The following is a 20,210-nucleotide window of genomic DNA, read 5'->3' as shown; positions in this document are numbered from 1 at the left end:
TACAGCAGTGTAAGATAACTGTGTTTATATTTACAGTTTTGTAGCATGTTTCTTCCCTCCCATAAGATTACTGTGGTTGCACTGCCTCTCAGCTTGCTTGTGGCCTAATATTTCTGCATGCTGTCTGCACCATGAGTTAATTTAATAAGGAATACAGCAATACTTACCTAGTTTGTTTAGATACAGCAAAGTTGTGTGGCCACAGGCACTGCTGCAAGGAGAGTCCATGCACACGACCCCAAAGGAGGGAGCACAGAATGTAAACGTGTGTGTTGTGGTTTTATAACTTTCCTCCCTACTGAGGAAGCAGTAACTTAAGTGCATGCAATATTGTTTTCTCATTGTCAGATTAGTATTCAAAGAGCTCTAAATTCTACAGTATTTGTTTCTAGTAGCAAAGCAACTGAAAGAGATTGCTTTTGCATTTCCTATGTAGTCATTAATTAGGATCTCTTCCTACCTTACTGTATGCTGTGACTGTGGCATGTTTTCTGTATTATTCCAGTCAGATGAAGTGCAGAATGCTCAGTCTCACAAATCTGAGTCTCAGCAAAATAAAAAGCTAAAGAATGAGAGTAGTTGGCATCAACTGGCACTGCAAATAAGTTATCCTTATAATACTATAATACTATGTACTAAAAGAACATCTCAGGTGGATTGCTCTCATAATTTGTACGAACAAATTTGTGATTTGCAACTGTAGTTACAAATATGGGTTTGAAACTTGAGATCACTCACTGACTGCTGTTCAATTCAAGCGAACCATGAATTATATCATAGACACAGGAAACAAACATATCAGAGAAAGTAGTTACGCTGTGCTGCTCCATTCACTGACAAATACAATGTCTACTGTTACTTTCTACAGAGGTAGGAGTTACTTTGAGGCAGTATTAACTTATCTATTTGTTAAGTTAACAAATCTATTTGAACTCGTGCTTTTGTAAAAAGCACTGGGCTTACCCTGCAGTATAGGGATGCTGTTTTTTCATTTGTTTTCTCTGAAGTACAGGGCACCTCATTTTAATGGAATAAAAAGAGCTAAAAATCAAGAATGAGTTATACTTAAGCCCTGGTTGCAAAAACAAATGAAATTTACCCCATAACAGGGAAGATGTATTGGGAAAAAATAGGCAAGTTCAGCATCTGCCCTAAGCTAGCTATTTTTGAGGAAATTTTGGCAAAATTAACCCAAACCAGGCACAAAAGCTTAAATTTCCATGAGAGTAGTCCACCATTTGACATGTTTCTTGTTGCTTGGAAGAAAGGATAGGAAATGCCTTTGTTTCTTTTTAGAGTCTTGTAAATTCAACCCAGGTTGAGGCATACAAATCAACTTCAACTAATTCAACTTCAGGGATGTCAGGAAAATCTGACAGTCATTCCTTAAAAGACAGAAATGGTAGCACCTCTTGAGGAACACGATGGTGTGAAGAACACAGGGAATGGAAGGGAAGCACCCCAGGGAACTGCTAAAGGAAGCAGATACTAACCAGACTGCTTATCTTCCAGCATGACCCATAGGCTGCAGCCTGTTTGATGCACCTCAATTTGCTCATGGGAGGCACTGAGGGACAGCAGTGGCTCCTGTTCATCTGTCCCTGTACAACACCAGTGCTCAGAACTGCCCACCAGGTGAGGACATTAGCTGGAGACAAAAATACAACACAGGAGTAGAAATACATGATTAACAGCACCTTGTGGGACAGGGGACAGATTTCCTTGGTAAAGAGACAAAGGCAGCTGTGGCAACAGAAGGCTGGAACAGTTTGTCCAGTGTAGGTACCAGCACAGATGACTGCACCTTGTTCTTTGGCTGACCTCCCCACTCACAGTCTATGCACCCCAGCTGTACTAACAAACAGAGCTGCGTGCCTCAGCTGAGACCATATGGCTGAAGAGAGCAGGGAACAAACTTTTCAGATGAACTGAGATGCAATTTTTCAGTACTAAACCCACTCATCTGGCACTCCTCTATCTTTACACAGGAAAGCAGACTGGCCAAATAACTTAAGCACAGAGTGGTACCATATGTCCCATGTGGCACTGGGTTACAGTGGTGTATCGCAGTAAGTACATAAGTGCAGGCCAGTGCCCTCCATGTATGCTTCTCTTGCAACCAAGGTGGCAAACTGGCTGTAATGCCCCACCAGGAGGTACATTCAGCAACCAATGGCACAATGCAATTTTAATGTTTCCAGGCTTAAAAATAGAACAAATGCAGAAAACAAGAAGCTGGCTGAGTTTAACCTAAGGTCTGCTTTAAGAAAGCAAACAAACATACCTAACTCAAGTTAGGCCAACCCAAGCACCTCTTCTTGAGATGTGAGATTTTAGGCAGCATCTCAGAGCTCTCTGGCCTCTGCAGCAGAGAGACAGTAATGTGATAGTATGGATTTACTTTTAATCGCCACAGTGCAGAATAAAAAGTTTGTACAAGTTGGTTTCAGAGGAGATTTAGGCTGACATACCTTGGTGTACACTGAAACAGGGTAGGACGTAGTGAGTTAAAGCCTGAGCTGTAATGGTAGAGGCCTACAACAGCTGTGCTATAAGAGCTACAGCTGTGTAGCTGTTCAGTGTTTAGCTGAATTGTCCAGAAAATAAAAATAGACATGTTAGCACACTTACTGACTTCAAAGTATATTGAAACTGCCTGAACTCTTCCAGTAGAAGATGTATTTGAAACTTAATGAGTAAACGGTACATCTACCTACCTTTCACTGTTTGCAGTAATTTTATTGCCTTGTGCCTCTCCCTTGCCACCCAAAGATCTGCTGAAGGCATGATTAGGCAGTTGATGACAGTCCAACTTTCAGTTAGGCAGAAAGATGTGATCTCTGGAACCACAGGTGAGGGATCTTAAACATGGCAACATTCATCAGTCTTCTAAAACCAGTCTACAGTCGTTGGATTCAGTGCAAGTGGTTGTACATTCTCTTGGAGCAAGTGTGCAGGCTGACTGACTCCATCCCTCTACTGTCTGTTATCTTTGGATACATTGTGTGCCAGCCAGTTCACTTTGGTTTTCCAGCTCTCTCGCAGGGCTTCATTAAACTTGAGTCTGAAGTGTTTCAGTGCCTCTTCATCCGTTTTACCAAGAGCCAGGGAATCCTGAGGGTAAGAGGCAGAATTCAGTATAGCCTCACTTGAAGTACACCTGAACAAGTCACTGCTAAACTACCAAAATATTGACTTAAGAAATTATGTATTGAAAAGGACACTAAATAGGAGACAAATAGGGGTTAATTGTTTTAAACAGTTACTGAAGCTGCACAAGATTTTTCATTGCAATACATCTGTCCTACTTGTAATTTAGGAGTAAGGAAGCATTAGGTTTCCTGGTGCCCTTGCTCAAAGCTACTCTCTTTCAGATGGACAGAGCTAGGTTATTAAATTTAAGGATGCAAGCTGGGAAAAGGAGTCCGTGCTCAACCAAAGAGCTGCATCCTTTCATGCAAGGTGGTTCTACAACATGCATTATTACCTCTGCAATGAAGAATCTGATGGATTTCTTCCCTAAGCACCAGCACCTGCCATTTCTGACATCCTACATGGGAGCCATGCACATTTACTCGTCTTTTGCTGTTCAGAAAGTTGAAGAACTTTCCACCTTCTTCTCCCTGCACTACACAACCAGGTATTTAGTTTCAGCCACTCCTGGGTTCTGCTTTTCTTACCTTCAGGTACTGGATGTCCTTAGAGCAGCTGAGCTCTGGCAGGCCAGCAGCTTTCATCAGTGCAAACAGGTGCAGGAAGAGAGGACCATGGCGCCTCAAAATCATGTAGGCCTTTTCACAATAACCCCTGAACCTGTTGAGAAAGGAAGATGAGGCAAATAACTGAAGGCTGCAACACTGACTACTATCTTGCTTTATAAAATAGTGAGGCCTTTTCACTTGCTCCAAAACACAATCATTTATTTGTTTTACTTTGTATATATTGAAATGGACTAATGTTTTTAAGTTATCCAGTTATTCCATTTCACAAGAGCTAATGGAATACATGGCTGTATTGGACTGTCGAGTCTAGGGATCTCCACAGCCACTAATTTGAAGCTGTAGTTCCAAGAATGTGGACAAGGGACACTACACCAGGCACAGACACAAGTGCTGCATTCTCTCTCTTTTGGCTTTCTGCTGCATAACGAGTTCTGACAACTCCAGTATAAGGAGTTGGACTCCACACAGCATCAGTCCTTTGTAAAAGCCTTCTATACCCCAAATATTGAGCATCAGAAGGCAACAGTATACAGAATTATGGAAGACTACAGAGGGGTTTTGTTACCACAAGCAAGAGTATAACAAATGCTTCCAAAATGAATAAGGAGCACTTTATGTTCAATTTATACTAACTTCTGTATTCCAGAATTGTTGTTATGCTGCTTTGTAGGCAGCTCCAATGGTGGAAATAGTGGAATTAACTTCAGAGAACTCAGACCTTAAAAATCTTACATCAGATTGAACTGCTAACCCTTACCTTTCAAACTTCTCACTGTTGTTTGTTTTTCCTTGCTGGATGACGTGCACAAAATCATAGGTTAAGATGAAAGGAACTCGTTCTCTATTAATACCAAATTTGGTCTTGAAGTTCCCCAGAAAGTGACCAAAATCAATATGGAACAACTGGAAAAAAGGAAGAAGAAATTGGTTTCAGAATAGTACTGCTCCTCCCAGTTACTGCATTCGAAAGATACGGACCATAGCATTTTGGGAGGGAGAAAACTGTCCTGTCCGCTGGCACTCCTTGGGAGAAGTGGCAATGTTTACTTGCCAAAATATTCTCTACTGTAATTGAGAGGTACCTGCCTCTTCAGGACTTGGTATAGCTGAAAAAACAAATGTTTTTTTAATGCTCTCTTATCCTAGCAGTGCAGTCTGGAGTCCCAGACAGCACGTGAAAATAAGATCTGTTTTGAAGTTGCTACCAAATGTTACTTCTTCAGGTACAGCTTCCCCCCAAAAAAACCAAACAAACAACTATAAAGCAAGTGAAGCATTCTCATTGCCAGTACAATGATGGGAAGGAAGGTCACAGCGCAGTCATGTACCTTTTACAGAGCTGCTGTAAAACCCAAAACATACAAACCCCGAGCCTGCATACAGCAGAGCACCAGCTCCCCCAGCTGGACAAATCACTGAGCATCCCTGCTCTGAAGAAAGCTGCAGAGGCTTCTTCTCCAGCACTGTTTGTTATGTTGTCAGAAGAGGCAATTCTCCATAAGGGCTGCTGCTAACCATAGCCCAGGAAGGGAGGTTACTGTCTTGTTAGTGAATGACACAGTGGCTCTGCAGTCCTTGCAGTACCAGTGTGAAATTATAGCCATACTGATCACACGCAATCATTTTTAAGTCTTTTTCCTAGGAAAGCTACAAAAATCTTGGACAAGTAACTGAGGTTCTTACCTTGCAACTACAAGCAATCTGTAATTCTGCTGAAGCCAAGTAAGTCTTCAGCCTGCTAAGTATAGTGCTCAGGTTTGTACCTGCAAGTGATTTTAGGTCTGAGGCTGTAATTTCAAAATTAACAGCAGCCAGACAAGAGATTACTTTGACAGTTGGTAGCAGTGACATTCAGAGAAGAATATTCAAATTCTGAAGCTATATTTACCCTCTCCATGATGGAAGCTATTGAGAATATTTGTCCAAGTCTGCCTCTGCTGGAAGCTGCATCCCTTAGCAGTAGAACTGCACTGGGATATTTCCAACCACTGCTGAGCAGCTTTCATGCACCTCTCCCAGTATTCAACAGCAGCACTCCAGCCCCATACCTGGCCAGTTTCGCGGATCATGATGTTATCGCTGTGCCGGTCACCGATCCCCAGCACATAGGTTGCCACGCAGTACCCCGCACAGGAAAGAGTGAACTCCTCTATGGCTTGTTCTAAAGCATCACTAAAGAAAAAAGGATGAAAAGGGAGTTTTGTTTTCAACACCAGTGCTTCACAGCTGGGAAGGCTGTTTTTAAAGATCTCTCCCACCCTTGAGACCTGCAGAAGGTAAGAGAATTACATGCCTGAATCACTTTCTGTAGCATTTTCTAGTTATCTGCTATACAAGAAGCAGCTGGAGTAAAAACTATCCATAATTAGAGAGGTCATGGTTATAATTCTGTCCCCAGTCTCAACTCAACTAGCTCAGTATTAACTCAGAGCCCTCTTATTCTGCTAGGTTGCAGAGCTGTCAGAGATCTCAGAGGACAGGTTGGAAACATGCATTACTGAAGGAAAAGATTGAGGAAAGCAGAAAAGAAGTTTGTCTTTCACTGGAAGGAAGTAGCAAAGCAGCACTGAGTAAAAGCTAAGTCCACATACCCTGGGTTCTTGGATTTCAGCCAGTTTAGCAGTGCATCCTTGTTGAAGGCTGCAGTGGCAGCCATGTTGCTCTTGTTCAGCTGGATGTTAGCGATGGTATCAGAATGCATGACTACTTCTATCAGCCCAGTCTTGTCTCCTGTGGAGAGGCAGCCATAAGGAGTCATCCTGCAGAGACGAAAGAAACCCTTCTGCTGAAATAGTGCCTGTAAGGGAGCTGTCTCGATTTTCCCTTGTCTGCCACCTCAAGAGAAAATTGGTAGAGAAAAACTGTCCTTTTGGCCTAAGCTTCAAATGGGAACCAAGGAAAATCCTGCAGTTCAGTTCTTCAGTGTTTTGAGACAGAAGATGGAACCGCATCACTGAACACCCAACCACCTTCACCTCCTGTGCTTCAGAAGCATGAAGGGCAGTTGGGATGCACAGGAGACAGAGGATCTTCCATCTGGCAGCTTGTCTAAGCCAGCTATCAAGCACTGATTTATTCTTCACATGGACAAAAATGCAGCATAACTATGGCTTAACATGAAATCAGTGAAAGAGTCAGAGAGAGTGGTGAGGTGCTGGAACAGCTGCCCAGAGAGGCCATGGATGCTCTGTCCCTGGAAATGTTCAAGGCCAGCTGGGCAGCCTGGTCTGGTATTAAATGTGGAGGTTGGTGGCCCTGCATGTGGCAAGGGGGGGAGTGGGAGATTCATGATCCTTGAGGTCCCTTCCAACCCTGGCCATTCTGTGATTCTGTGAGTCTGATTTAAGCCCAATACAACTTATATCCCAATTTAACAGCTGTGCAGCCCTGGCTCTAGCTCCAGCCATGTAACAGTACACATCACCAACTTCTGCTTGCTGCCAGTGAATTTCCACAGCCTCTGCTGCTGGACTGTATTTTAGTTTTGTCCTCCATACTTCATCCTTCCCTAAACCATGCTGTGTGGAAGCAGCTGCAGAGTTCTATCTTAAACTGCCTGCATCCCTTCTCCCTCACAGTGCATTTAGTTGGGAATTTCCAGTGTCCCAACTCTCCCTCCTCCCTTCTTCACTGCATTTCTACCCCTCAGCACCTTCAAACCTGACTATCTCAGAACACTGGATGGACCTGGCAGAGACAAAAGCAGCTTGCAAGCAAAACAGCTGTACCCACATGATCTATCACTGCAGCCAGACATCTGTAGGCACATTACTCACCTCAGGTCCAGGCCCTCCTGCTTCCACAGGACGTCCATCAGCTGGATCATCTGCAGAGTCAGCATGTCCTGACGAAGATCTGTGCAGTGTTACAAAGGAAGAAAGGTTCTTTAAGTACCTCCCTATTTTCCCCTCCTGTTCTCTTGCATGCTAAACTTGTTCTGCCCTTGCAGCACGATGCTAGAAGGGCCTTTGCCTCCTCTGTCGTGCAAGCAAAGAATGTTTTCACAGTTGAATAGCTCAGCACCAGCGTAAAGTTACTGCTACTCCTGTCTGAGTTGATCCATCTAATGGAGATAAATGCTGCTTCACTTTGCCACAGCTCTTACCACAGCAGGCAGTGTAGCACTTCCCTAGAAATAATCTCTGGCCACAACAGGAGCAGTACCAACAGCAGCCCTACAAGGCCCTCACAGCGGGTTCCTTTTCACTGTGTGTGGGAGTATCCAGTTCTCAGTGACTGGTACAGCTGTGTTAAAATATTTTATTGAAGGTGACAGCAAGTAAAATGCAGACCAGAATTTACTACACCTCCAGCTTTCTGTCAGACATCTCCAACACACTGGCAGTGCTTGCTGACATGACATCTTAAAGGTCCATGCTTAGGCCCATTCATCACAATAAATACTTGAGATTACACCTAGAAAGCGTATCCTTAAAGACTTACCATCTCCATTTTTAAAAATGATACCCACTCCACCTCCACCTGTCTCTTCATTATTAAAAACAATCCATAAGGGCTTCATTTTGGAATCCATAAATGTGCACTGATCCACACTACGGGAAACAAAAATACTATCAGTGTTTCTACCTATTAGAAATGTTTGCATCTAAGCTGCAATTTCAACAGCATCCAGAATTGCTCATGGACAGAGAAAACATTAAATTGGGAAGTGTAAGAGCTGAGATCCAACTGCCATGAGAAAAGAGGGCCTCAGAGTAACCAGAAACCTGGCTCTACTGCTGAGCAAAACCTGCAGCACAGGAGGAGGAAGAGATGCAGCTGTATTACTTACCAAACTTCAGTGAGGATAATGCTGGGGTTCAGAGGGGACTGGAGGTGGGAAAGTGCTTCGAGGTAAGTTTCCTGCTTCATGCACACATGCATCATCTCCTTGGCTTGAGGCTTGGTGGCCTTTGGAGAACTCAATTTAACAAACTCATTCAGAGCTTTCATCTTGCTGAGTGCTTCTCCCTGCAAAGAAATGGATGAATAGAGTAGGGTTAACAAATAGGAAATGCCTGAAGAAAATGCAAGAATTAGAAAAATCCACTGTGAAATGCAGGAATTGCTTGTATCTCTTATTTACTCCTCAACGTGTGGCAATTTCATGAATTGTAACAGAACAAATTTAAACTTCCTGCTTTAGAGAGGTTCATGATCAGTTGAGGGTATTTTGCTGGATACAAATGCATTGCAAGGTAATGATTACAGTCCTAAAGACCAGGAATAATGAACAGTGTCAAGCACCAGAGGGAGATGTGAGTTGCACTGGCTACAAGCATAAGGATGAGTTCTATAGCCCCTGCCCTATGGAGTTCTGGTCATCCCAAAGCACCACTCTGTCCTAAAAACAGGCACAGCATTAGTTTGTGGGCACATCTTAGCTCTGACTTCACATATGCAGTCCCCCACGTCTGAAATAGCTACTGTGATCCTGACAAATAAAGGGTTAGTCAGTAATGAACAAGATTACCTCCACATGGCAACCGAAAGAAAGAATGCACTGCTCCAAATCAGGCAGTGAATTGTAACGATATCCTACTGAATGGCAATTCATTCAACTCATCTAATAACAGCAGTCTGAGCATTTCAAGCCATCCTAGACAAATCTGGCAGTTTGGGACATGTGGGGGTGAGTAAGAGATGAGCAAAGTCACACATGATGGGGAACTCCAGGCTCTTAATAGGATATGCCAAAAACAATATAGCAGCTGCAAGGCTCCTTCTGTATTACTGATAACATGAAATTGAAAAATCAAAGAGCTGAAAACCAGCTCCAAGCAACAGGGATGACAACCTTATAGATAAAAGCAGTTCTTACCTGTTTCATCAAAACCTTCATATGGTGGGTGCTGCCTCTGCAGTATGCTTCCAGGATCAAGCCAAACCTCAAGGCAACTGCAGGGACGTGCATTTCTGACCTAGAGGAAGGAGGGAGGTTGAAGCAAACCTGAGTACCACAGCAAGTACTGAACTCTCCCATTCATGCCAGCACAAAGCATGTATGTGTGGGGGGGGGGGGTTGTAGGAGATGTTAGCTGCTGTTTAGATTGTATGCATTTAGAAGAGAGGGAAAGAAAAAAAAAAAAAGAACACCCACCCCAGAAGGTGCTATAGGAAAAAGACTACTTGAAGTTGTGAGACATCTTTGTCATTAAAATGCTAACCACTTAATTGAGAAGATTATTTAAGGAGTAAGGATGATTCTGAGCCTGTGGCTTGGAACTGGCAAGTGGCTAGGGATGTCCAAAGTGATTTTCTACTCCGGGTATATAGATAAAAGTTCCAAAAACAACCTAAATCCAACCAACACAACTCCCCTCTCTGCCACCTCTCTGTTCTGGGAAGAACAAAAACAAACAAACAATCAAAAACCAATCAACCAAAAAAATGTTGTGTTATTCAGTCTTTCAAATAGCGAACAGCAGCTCCTGGGGTTTGGTAACCATGTCAGCAAAGTCCCATCAGTGATCTGGTGAAAGATGCCAGCCAACTGCCCTTAGATAAATACCTTGGCATCCACGTGTGCCAAAGTGCTTGTTATCTCATTTCACAGTGCAGTGAGGAATCCAGTGAACCCTGGTCTCATTTGATTCTTAAGCATTAGCCCAAAACATCTGCTCTTACCTGAGGTGCCAGAACAAGAAGTGGCCGATCTTACGGTTGGATAGAGCCCTGTCCAGCAGGAACTTGGTTAATTCACAGTCTAAGTAGGATTCATACTTGAGCACCTGGACAAGCTGCAGCAGATATTGGAACAATTCATGATCTCTGTGGACAGAGGGGAAAAATAAAAGATAACCTCATCTGCACTGCAAGGAGTGTGCTTCCAAGAACAGCATAGAGAAGGCTGTCAGCCTCATTCACAGTCCTCCTCCGCAGCCCTGAGCATACACAGAAAGGGGCTTCTGCAAATCGCTTGTGATGAACACTTACGTCAGCTTCTTTAATGAGTTGATAGCAAAGGAGCCAACATAACGGTCAGGGAAGCTAAAATCCAACAGCTCCAAGGCATTCAGGACAGGCAACTCTGGCCAGGTCTGAAGCAGGGAAATCATCTGTAATTAAGAAGAAAAAGGAAAAATTAAGACTGATCAAAAGTTCTACTGCTGGAAGAGCAGATCCTTTGCATGGTGGGAAACTATCCTGTCACTACAGGTGCCTCAGAGTCAGTTTGCAGACATCATGTCAAACACCAGTCTGTGGAAAAAGCACTGTTCTGTAGCATAACAGTGCAGACTGGAAGGGGACTTTTAGAGGTTCCTGTTAAAGCTCTGGCAGTGAGTACAGATGGACACTGCCCCTAACTGACAAGCAGTGGGGCTGAGACAGCACACAGAGCCAAACCTCAACTTGACTGGGTGCCACTCAGCATACAAAGGTGTTCAACAGCAACTGGGAGAGAATGGAAAATTTTGCTGAGCCCAATGATGCCAAACCCACCTGCACAGGGCACTGCCAACCATCTCTGGTTAGGCTGGCCTTTCAGACATTACAGGGGTATAAACACAGAAAAATTCATTAAAGATGTGCCCTGCTGCCAACTCCAGCATCCTCACCTGGGCCACATCTTCATGCTTGTTCCATTTGGTGATGGTAAGGAGCTTTGCCAAAGCTTGTGGGTATTGGTCACGGATATCATATCTCATCTTCCACACCAGATCTTTCTCATGCTCATAGAGCTCAGTGTGGCTCCTCCGCTCCAATATTTCCTTCAGTTGCAGCTTCTGCTCATGGGAATCACAGCAAAGAGCATACAGAGGGCTCAGCCTCAACCCAAAGGCCTTGCTCAGCCCAGAGAGATGCAGTAAGACTGGGGTATAGTGAAAAATGCTGGCTGGGGGTAAGATGGAGATATGACTTAATCTAGGAAGCCAGGCTTGCGTACAGCCTGCACACAGCAGCAAAGCTGATGCCAAAGACTCACCTCCTCTGGATCTTCTGGTGCAGAGCGGGGTTGTTCTCCATTCCTCCCCAACTCCAGCAGCTGGAACACAAATATAGACTCTGAGAAAGGCTCCTCATTTCCTTTGTACTTCCAGCCTGCTATCATTTCAGGCATTCATGCTGCACTAGAGACTCGCCACATCTGAAGATGGGAACTGCACCTCTCACAGCCCTGATGTAGGAAGTAAAGGGAAAACCCAACTGCACATGATGCCCCTTTCCCCAGCAGTGATGAGAATCAAGGTCCTTCCTCCCAAGAAAAGCACATCTGCACACCCACATGGACCATGCACAGAGCGCTGGCTCTCTAAACTGCAGGTTAACAGGAACCACTCCAGGTTCCTACAACCAGCGTGTGCTTTCCAAACAGCCAGCACTGCCCAAGGAATCTTGCATGCTAGCAATCTGTTATAGCTGCTAAGCCAGAAGATGCATCATGGATGAGTCCCTGGCAGAGCACATCTCCTTCCTTTCCTGCAATGGGTTCATTTCTTCTTCCACTTCAGAAGTGTGGCCAGCTGTAGTGACAGATGGAAAATTCTCATACCACACAGCACGTTATCATCCTGTGCTGAAAGGCAGGGAGCTCTCTCTTTTCACTCATCTTCCCCTTATTTCCTTTCCATTCTATAGAGCCCAGTGCTGCCTGCAGTTTAAAGGCAGCTCAGTTAAATCCATTTGCAAACAAATGCCCATGGATGAGAGCAGTCTTACTTTAGGAATTCAGAGCATGCAAAACCATTCATTCAAAGATGCATTACTAGTTAACAGAAAAGGCCACTTTTTCTATTTTCTATCCATTAATCAAGTTTGTTTGTATCTGGTCTCTGCAGACAGTTGCCCAAAAGTGTGTGCTCCTGCACTAAAAAGCTAATGTTTGAGTCTCAAGAAAACATCTATGTTCCCTACCTGCTCAAATGATGGATAATACACTGGATGCGATGCAATGTTGGGGAAGCAGATGACTAAAGCTGCTGCACTTTCTGTGTTGGGGTTGCACTGCACCGTGCCCATGGGGTTCAGAAGTTCACCTTTCTCATCTGAAAAGCAAAGCACATAAATCCATCAATCCTATCTGTTGAGGCTTTGGTCCAGAAAGCAGCGCATAGGACTGCTTCCAGCTCTGTCACTGGTCAGAACAGGAAGCAGATCACTTCATTTTCCCAATCTCTCAAAGCACTGAAGTATACATGGCATCTTTAGGACTGCAGCAGCCTCTTAAGTCACATGTGCAATGCCAAGTAAAACAAGGCCTTCACCTTGGCATGGCTATAATACAGAGCTGTAAAGGTACTGGGACTGCTAGCACAGAGTTAATGCAGCACCAGTATGCCACTCCTGCAACCTACTGGACAGCAATGGAGAATGCAGGGCAGATCCCATCTTCGTGGCAGAAGCTAGAGACAGAAACACACAGCAGCATTAGCTCCTGACATACCTGGGAAGGATGACCACATGTGCAAGCAGCACTCCCCTGTTTTCAGCTGGTCCTTGTAATCAAAGAGCATGACATTCACCCAGGCAATGGGGCAGTCCTGGAAAGCAGAGAGAAAAGCCTATGTGAGTGCTGTATTTGGAACATTGAGGGAAGGAAAGAGCAGCAAGAGAATAGGAGATATCCCTATGCAAAGCAAATCCCTCACAATAGCCATAACTAAAAAGTTATATTATCTCCTTAATTTCTTCCAAGTCTGCAAATTGCTATACAGAGTACAGCAGGTGGGTAACTTTCCATTCGAGAGCATCTAGGCATCCCCTCAAAGAGATGCTGGAAAGAACTCACCCCCCCAAGCAGCCATGCCTGCTGCCAACCTCTGACATTCTAAAACATATCCTGAGTACAGGATAGCACCAAATTCAGATACTTACTAAATTTTAGTGGTTGAATGGCACCAAACACTCCCTACAAATGTCTGAAGCTTCATCACCCAATATTTTGCAAGCTGAAGATTCTCTAAGTTTCCAATATAGCTTTAAATTCTATACTCAATGATATTTGAAGGAGCCACATCTTATATCCTTTATGTATTTCAAGGCTTGAGGGGAGAGAGAAGAGCCTCAAATTTGAAACAGGAAAGTGAGTTAACATGTCCTCAGAACACCAGATAGAGAATGCAGAGTATATCTGATAACAGGAAGAAAAAACGTTGGCTCCTTTTGTGCAATAATGAACACTACCTACCTACAGATGACAAACTTTATGCTGTCAATCCCAACCCAACCCTTTCACCCTCCTCCCAACAAGAAGAAACAAAACACCACCACCAGCACCCCACCAAAATCACCCAACTAAACAAACAAAAAAAGCAACACCCAAAAGCCCAACCCAGTCACACAAGCCTCATTTGGGAGGTGCAGGACTCCAGCAAGTAAAGTGACTGGGACATGGCCAAGAAAGAGAAACCATCTCCCTGCCACCAGAGCAAACAGACCAGAGCAAACAGACGTGTTCCACAAGTGAGCTAAGATTTCCTGTGCTCAGGTTCCTCAAATGGAACAGTTTACTTCATGTAACAGTTCAGCAAAACCAGCATTTCACTTGGCTGCTCAGAAAACAAGGCTTGAGTGTACATCAGCACAGAAACTGACTTGCAAAGAGACTGCGAGACCAAACTGTAGTGAGACACACACAAACTGTGTAACATTTGAAGGGATTCACATGGAGGCATCTTGTTCCACTGAGATATGCTACAGAATACATCAGGCTTGTCCAGAAGGTGCACCAACCTTGGTGGAGTTATGCTGTGTCAGCATTTCTCCCTAACGAAACAAAATGAATCGCTTCCAAGCGGCCTCTCACAAACCTCTGCTGTTGACTTGATTAAACTAATCATCTTCTGTGAAATCTTATTTGAGACATCAACTTTCAGACTGCAGGGAAAAGCTACACACCACCACCACCAGCAATAACCTTGTCTAACAGACTCTGTATGACATCAAACCACAGCACAAAGCCTGCCAGAGAGCAAAGCGAGATTTTGGGTGGATAAAGTCCAGCAAAGAAACGATTCAGCATCATAAGGACAGAAATATCTCCTGCATGACTTACAGAAACACTGAAAGCCAAGCAGTGACATTAAAGCTCTGACTCATCGCAGCCAGTCGGCAGGCTCGCCTGTTTTTGTGATAATAAATGACTTAGTCCCACCTATCTGCTCTGCACAGTCCACACAGACCAACAACATGCATGCATTTAACCTCCGAGTACTTTAAGCAAGCAAAAAAATGATCTAACAAAAATCAGGGCATGCTTTGACTGGAACCTCCAGTCACCAATGGTTCTAAATGAGATCTGGGCGCCCCACTCAGAGCTGCAGCCCAAACATGTGATCAGCTCCACTTCTGCAAAGCTCAGCTCCAGGAAATACCATGACTTTACAATAAAAGCTCAGCAGAAGGCACCACTTTTCCCCATTACAGAACACATATGAACTACTCCTCTTAACAACCCAGCTAACTGAGCTGGTCTTGTTTTATCAATCAGAGCAGTAAAATTTCCTTCTGACTGCCTCAAAACTGAGAATTGCTCCTATGTGACCACAAAAATGCAGCCTGTGGATGAATGAGACATCCTGTTCAAAGCAGGCCTCCAGCAGGAACTGGAGATCTGCTATTCTTCAGTTGTTTTTTTTTTTTAAAGCAAACAAACTCACAAAAAGAAAACAATAATGAGGTGAAAAGGTTGGTTCTGATCTTAGCCTCGAGATGTTACCAGTCTGAAGCCTCCAACCTGGAAACTGGTCCATGCAAATAGGACTCGTGGGTCACCTGCTGCTCCCCAGACAGTAAAGCACCGTAACCCTGAGAGCCTTTCTGATGTCAACACAGTGGGGCTCAGCAAACTGCCAGCCATGGAGAGGAGCTGGGAGAACCAAGGCTTCATAAAATCTTCTGTGATTGCATTTGTCAGTCCCTCATTACTCTGCACTCTAGTAAAGTTACCATGACTAAATCCCCTGTTTAAAGCATGGCAACTGTGTTTTTATGGCTGCAGAAACACTCGTTTACAGAGGAATAGACACATCTGTTCTCACAAAGAAAACTCACATACGAAGAGCTAGAGGTATCATGCTTAGTTAAGGTATAATGCTGGAAAACCAGCTATTCCATTCCACTTAGATCTTCTCTTATTGAATTACTGTTATTAATGGGTTAGACGTTTTGAAATAGAGGCAAAGTGAGAAATATCACTGCCTCTCTAATTCAGAAACTCAGCACAGGAGCAGCCAAAGTGACGGGACACTTTCCATCTGCAGTCTGCAGCACCTGAACAACAGCCTTCAAAGTCCTACACTTTTACCTCACCTAGAGCTCTGCTACAACCAGTGCTTACATTACTCGTGTTCTTCCCCATTCTTAGCTGTTAACTTGCTCCACAGAGACTTGCATAAAAGACCTTTCTAATAAAAGAGGATGTAGCATAGAGTAAGGCTTTAACCTCGACTGCAAAACAAGGAAGTTGTGGAACAGCAAAACTAACAAATGATTCCTCTTTGTGTGCGTTCTGATGTTGAGTATATTTCTTAATAGCTTTTCTGAAGAAGAAATTACAGTTAAAGCATCCTTCCCCATGGGCAGCCACTCCTCAGCTTTCTGTTCCTGCTGAGGAAGCTACTGGTGATCATTCTGTAAGCTCTTTTATTCGCAGTCATCTGAAAGCAATGGGCACTAGGCTCAGGATGGTGCCCTGTGCCCTGCAGCTCTGGCTCAACCTCACACTGGCTTTACTTACAGCTTTCTTGGACTTCTTCTTGGTGGATCGTGCTTTCTTTGCCTTCTCGATGACAGCATAGAGTGCAAAGCAGAGCCGTGCCATACGAGGGAGATCACAGATATTAATATCAAAATCCAGCCTCTGCTTCCACACTGGCTCTGAGCACACGTTCACTTCAGAGCTTGACACCATTTTGCACAGCATCTCATTGCCATGAAAGAGACCTGCCTGCACCACCAGCTGAGGGGAGAACAAATGAGAGAATACCATGAATCCACAGGGATTTGACCTATCTGCAAAAAAACCATGACTTAGAAGCAGAATGGGACAGGGAGTCCACTCCTGAAAACAGGATGCCCTACTCCTGTTTCTTTCCTCTGATTTACCAAGACACTAAGCCCCTCAATACCCAGTTTTACTCCACTTCAGTAAGAGTGCTGTTATCTTTTCACTTCATGTAAACTTGCAAAAGCATTGCAAAATGCTTGGGTAATTAATTGGTAAGAATAATACATGTTTCATCCTGTGAAGCCAAGCAATATAACTATTCAGAAAACCTCATCCTCTGAGCTGTTGCAAAACCTCAGGAACCTGTCACACTGCAAAAGCAAGGCAGGCACCAGGAGCTGGCCAGTGCATATACCAAAGAGAAAAATTAGCAGCACAGGACACCCAAACACTGGTTTGTCAGAACAGGCCTGCAGTGAGATGCCAGCACATTTGTGTCTGCAACCTGCACTGCTCCTGCAGCCTGCCAGACTATGGTACAGCTGACAGGCCAGGCTCATCCCCAGCAGGACCTCCTCTTGCAGCACTGCTAGCTAACCCAAATCACAGGACACTCCCCAGGAAAAGCTCCCTGCATTGTGCACTGTGCTTTAACTCTAGCAGTCACAACATCTCCCATCATTCTCTTCTTAGAGCTGGATTTCCCCTCCTCCATTTTTGCAAACTTCCCTGCATCTCCACACCTCTGTCAAGCAGCATCACTGCAGAGGAGCAGCAGTTTGTTACTCACGAACTCTTGCAAGGGAATGTGTTTCTCTGCTGCTGAGCTGCTGCCTAGCAAGTTCCCTTCCCCTTCCTGTTGCATTGCATCTTAGGAACTACCCACGGGCTGAATGAAGCATAATGGAGGCTCACGTGAGATCAAGCTGTCAGCCTCTGCTTTCCTCACCACAAACAGATGCAACTGGGAAAGCAAAAAAGCCAAAACACAAAACAAAAACCCAGAACTGCTGTACCTACCTTCATTCTCTCATCCGCATTGACCTTGCTGCCTTGCACTAGTTCAATGTAGAAAGACTGCTCCAAGGACCAGAGAGAACCGTAGTTTGGCTAGAAGGAGGAAAGGGTTCTGATTAGAAATAGATGCAAAGGCTTCTCAAGCCAGCAGCAGTTCTCATCACTCATCATCACATGCTTTTGATCCCAACACAAAAGAGCACTGCACTGCAGGTGAGCAGTATTCTGTCACAACTAAGGCAGGTATCTGGATCTGGAAGGCTGACTGGAGCCCTCAGCCCTTAAACCCTGGAGAATAACCTGCCCCAAGAGCAGTGGGGAGAACCAGCTGCCATTCCAAGACCGATGTTAGCATCTCCATCAATAAACCAGTTAACAGGGAGCTGGCTCACTCACTGAGCCCTTTTACCTTTTTCTTAGGGAGTGGGGGAGGCTTCACTGCCATCTTTGGGGGGTTGGCAATACTGTTGACCTGCTCATCTCTCATAGCAATAATAGTGGATGAGTGTACCATGGTCAGGTGGGGTGTTAAGCCTCGGTGCAGGCAGCTACGAATGTACTGCAAAGAGAGGAGAGAGTCAGCATGGATGAAACAGAGCCAGGGAGGCATGAGAAGCCGAGCAAATCAGAACTGCTGAAGCAGAAATAGGTGACAAGAAATTATGGAAAAGACACAGCAACAACCAAAATTCCATTTTAATGTACTTCCTCTTGTTTTTTTAAACCAGCATCTCCCTGGTCTCACATTGCCATAGCCAAGAATGTGACATGCCTTGCACCTGACATTTCATCAACTGACTCAAAGGGCTGCATTGGGGAAAACTGCTGGGGATTCAGCACCCACAGCCACACTTTGCCCTGCCAGGAGAATGCAGAGTAGGGAATTACTTGTTCAGCTTCCAAAGGGTAAACCTCTAGTCCACCATGAAAACAAGAACTATAAGCTATAAAGATATTTACACCACTCTTGGCACCCCGTGACAGGCTTAGATCACTAGCTTCCAAAACCATAAGGACTTGTCAGTTGCTAGAAGTACCCCTTGCCCTAAGCAGCACCATCAGTGTGCTGCATTCCTGTAAACAGCAATGTCTCCTTGATGGAGGACATGTCTCAACCCAACCTCCTGCTAAAAAGAGGTACAGACAAAGGGGAACAGACTTGCTTTTATCAGAGCAAGACAAAAGGCTCACCTGGAACTGGTACAGGGGGTAGTTCCCATAGAGATATTCATACTTCCCATTCACCTGCAGGGTGTAGTCCTCTGGGTTCTCCATTGTCTCGTGGCGGAAGACAGTAGCCTGCTTCTTGACAGCGTAGCTCATTAATGTCATGGGGAACTCATTTGGGGAGATCTGGAAAGTGAAGCTCTCCTACAACCCCAACAACACAGCATGGACTGTCAAATACCAGCAAAGAGCTGAAATCAGCACAAGAAGCAGCAATAGCTCAGCTGGGAGGTAACAAGATTCCCGTTACTGACAATAAAAGGAAGGACAGTGAGGCCAAAGTATTCCTCCTCCCACCCCCGAAGCAAATAAGTAGGGATGTTTGCCAAACTGGGCTGGAATATGTTTCAGCAGTGCAAGCACAGGGCTGCAAATTAATAACTTTAAGTCCAGTATAAACACGACCACCAGTACATGTGGCTGGTAGTTACCAAACAATAAAATAAAATCTTCCCACTGCTATTCCAGCAGCAAAGCAGACAGTGGCTGAGGTCATTGTGCTCAAGCTATTCTCTCCTAGAGGTGGCTCCTGCTTCATGCCCAGGCACAACATGCAAAACTCACATTAACCAAGGGCAGCAGGCAAGAACAGGGCCCCATAGGCACCACAGATCAACGCCTGCAAGCAGTCTATGCTGAGCTGGCTTCTGGTTTTCTCTCTGATCCATAAGCAAAAAGCTTCCCATCATGTGTGCATACAGCAACTTCAGTCACCAGCTAATTGGTACCCGAGGGGAAACACAAACAAGTCAAACAATGCCACAGAAAAATTGGTGCTTTACCCCGCCAGACTGAAACTTGACGTTGACAAAAATGTTCTTGGTGGGTGTGTGCAAGAGTCCAGTTCCAAGGCCTTTGGCCATGGGTTCAAGCTGCAAGGGAAAGTTGTATTCCATCCAAGCTGCCCAGCTGAGCTGCTGTCGCTTTGCTGCTCTCTCCTCACAGAATTGGCACATTTTGGTGCGGAAATCATTCACCTCTGGATCCTGCACAGAGTCAAATTCGTGCAAACCTGTGTGGAGGTTAAGAAAAAAAGATGAAATAAGCATCTGTACCCCTTGGAGGATTAAGCTGGTGATAAATCAAATGACTGTGAAACAACCTTCCTAAACACATACTTAATATTTGTTTAAAAAAAAGTCAAGTCAGCCAAGCTGCTAGTAATTGCTCCTTTACTCTGCACAATTGCAGGGAGTAAATAACAACTGCTATTGTGGAGTAAAGACACAATACTATGTCACTCTGTCAGAAGGAAAAACTGCCCTTCTTGCATTTCCATACACACCATTCCCTTACTACAAGCACTACAGAGAAGTCCTGCTTAAATTCTTGCTTATTTAATCTACCATGTCAGT

At 44.5% G+C, this 20,210-nt stretch overlaps 1 protein-coding gene across 5 annotated transcripts in view; it reads right to left on the bottom strand.

Moving 5' to 3' along the window:
• Positions 1-922: 922 nt before the first annotated feature.
• The window catches only part of PIK3CD (phosphatidylinositol-4,5-bisphosphate 3-kinase catalytic subunit delta), a 40,862-nt gene continuing 21,574 nt past the window's right edge, over positions 923-20,210 (bottom strand). For 4 of the 5 annotated variants that reach the window (XM_048968000.1, XM_048968002.1, XM_048967998.1 and 1 more), the window contains exons 4-23: positions 19,638-19,867; positions 18,820-18,999; positions 18,038-18,187; positions 17,632-17,721; positions 16,402-16,623; positions 13,108-13,204; positions 12,579-12,709; positions 11,650-11,709; positions 11,282-11,449; positions 10,659-10,780; positions 10,350-10,493; positions 9,544-9,643; positions 8,515-8,693; positions 8,166-8,275; positions 7,499-7,577; positions 6,314-6,481; positions 5,771-5,894; positions 4,480-4,625; positions 3,681-3,813; positions 923-3,114 (exon numbers count right to left, since the gene is read on the bottom strand). In XM_048968000.1, coding sequence (XP_048823957.1) covers positions 2,977-3,114; positions 3,681-3,813; positions 4,480-4,625; positions 5,771-5,894; positions 6,314-6,481; positions 7,499-7,577; positions 8,166-8,275; positions 8,515-8,693; positions 9,544-9,643; positions 10,350-10,493; positions 10,659-10,780; positions 11,282-11,449; positions 11,650-11,709; positions 12,579-12,709; positions 13,108-13,204; positions 16,402-16,623; positions 17,632-17,721; positions 18,038-18,187; positions 18,820-18,999; positions 19,638-19,867 — 2,771 coding nt within the window. In that variant the 3' untranslated portion in view covers positions 923-2,976. The remainder of the gene's footprint in view (positions 3,115-3,680; positions 3,814-4,479; positions 4,626-5,770; positions 5,895-6,313; positions 6,482-7,498; positions 7,578-8,165; positions 8,276-8,514; positions 8,694-9,543; positions 9,644-10,349; positions 10,494-10,658; positions 10,781-11,281; positions 11,450-11,649; positions 11,710-12,578; positions 12,710-13,107; positions 13,205-16,401; positions 16,624-17,631; positions 17,722-18,037; positions 18,188-18,819; positions 19,000-19,637; positions 19,868-20,210) is intronic. The other variant, XR_007380864.1, reaches the window with a different exon arrangement.

Source organism: Lagopus muta, chromosome 21 (genome assembly GCF_023343835.1).
Source record: "Lagopus muta isolate bLagMut1 chromosome 21, bLagMut1 primary, whole genome shotgun sequence".
NCBI lineage: Eukaryota > Metazoa > Chordata > Aves > Galliformes > Phasianidae > Lagopus > Lagopus muta.
This window is presented reverse-complemented; position numbering and strand designations above follow the sequence as displayed.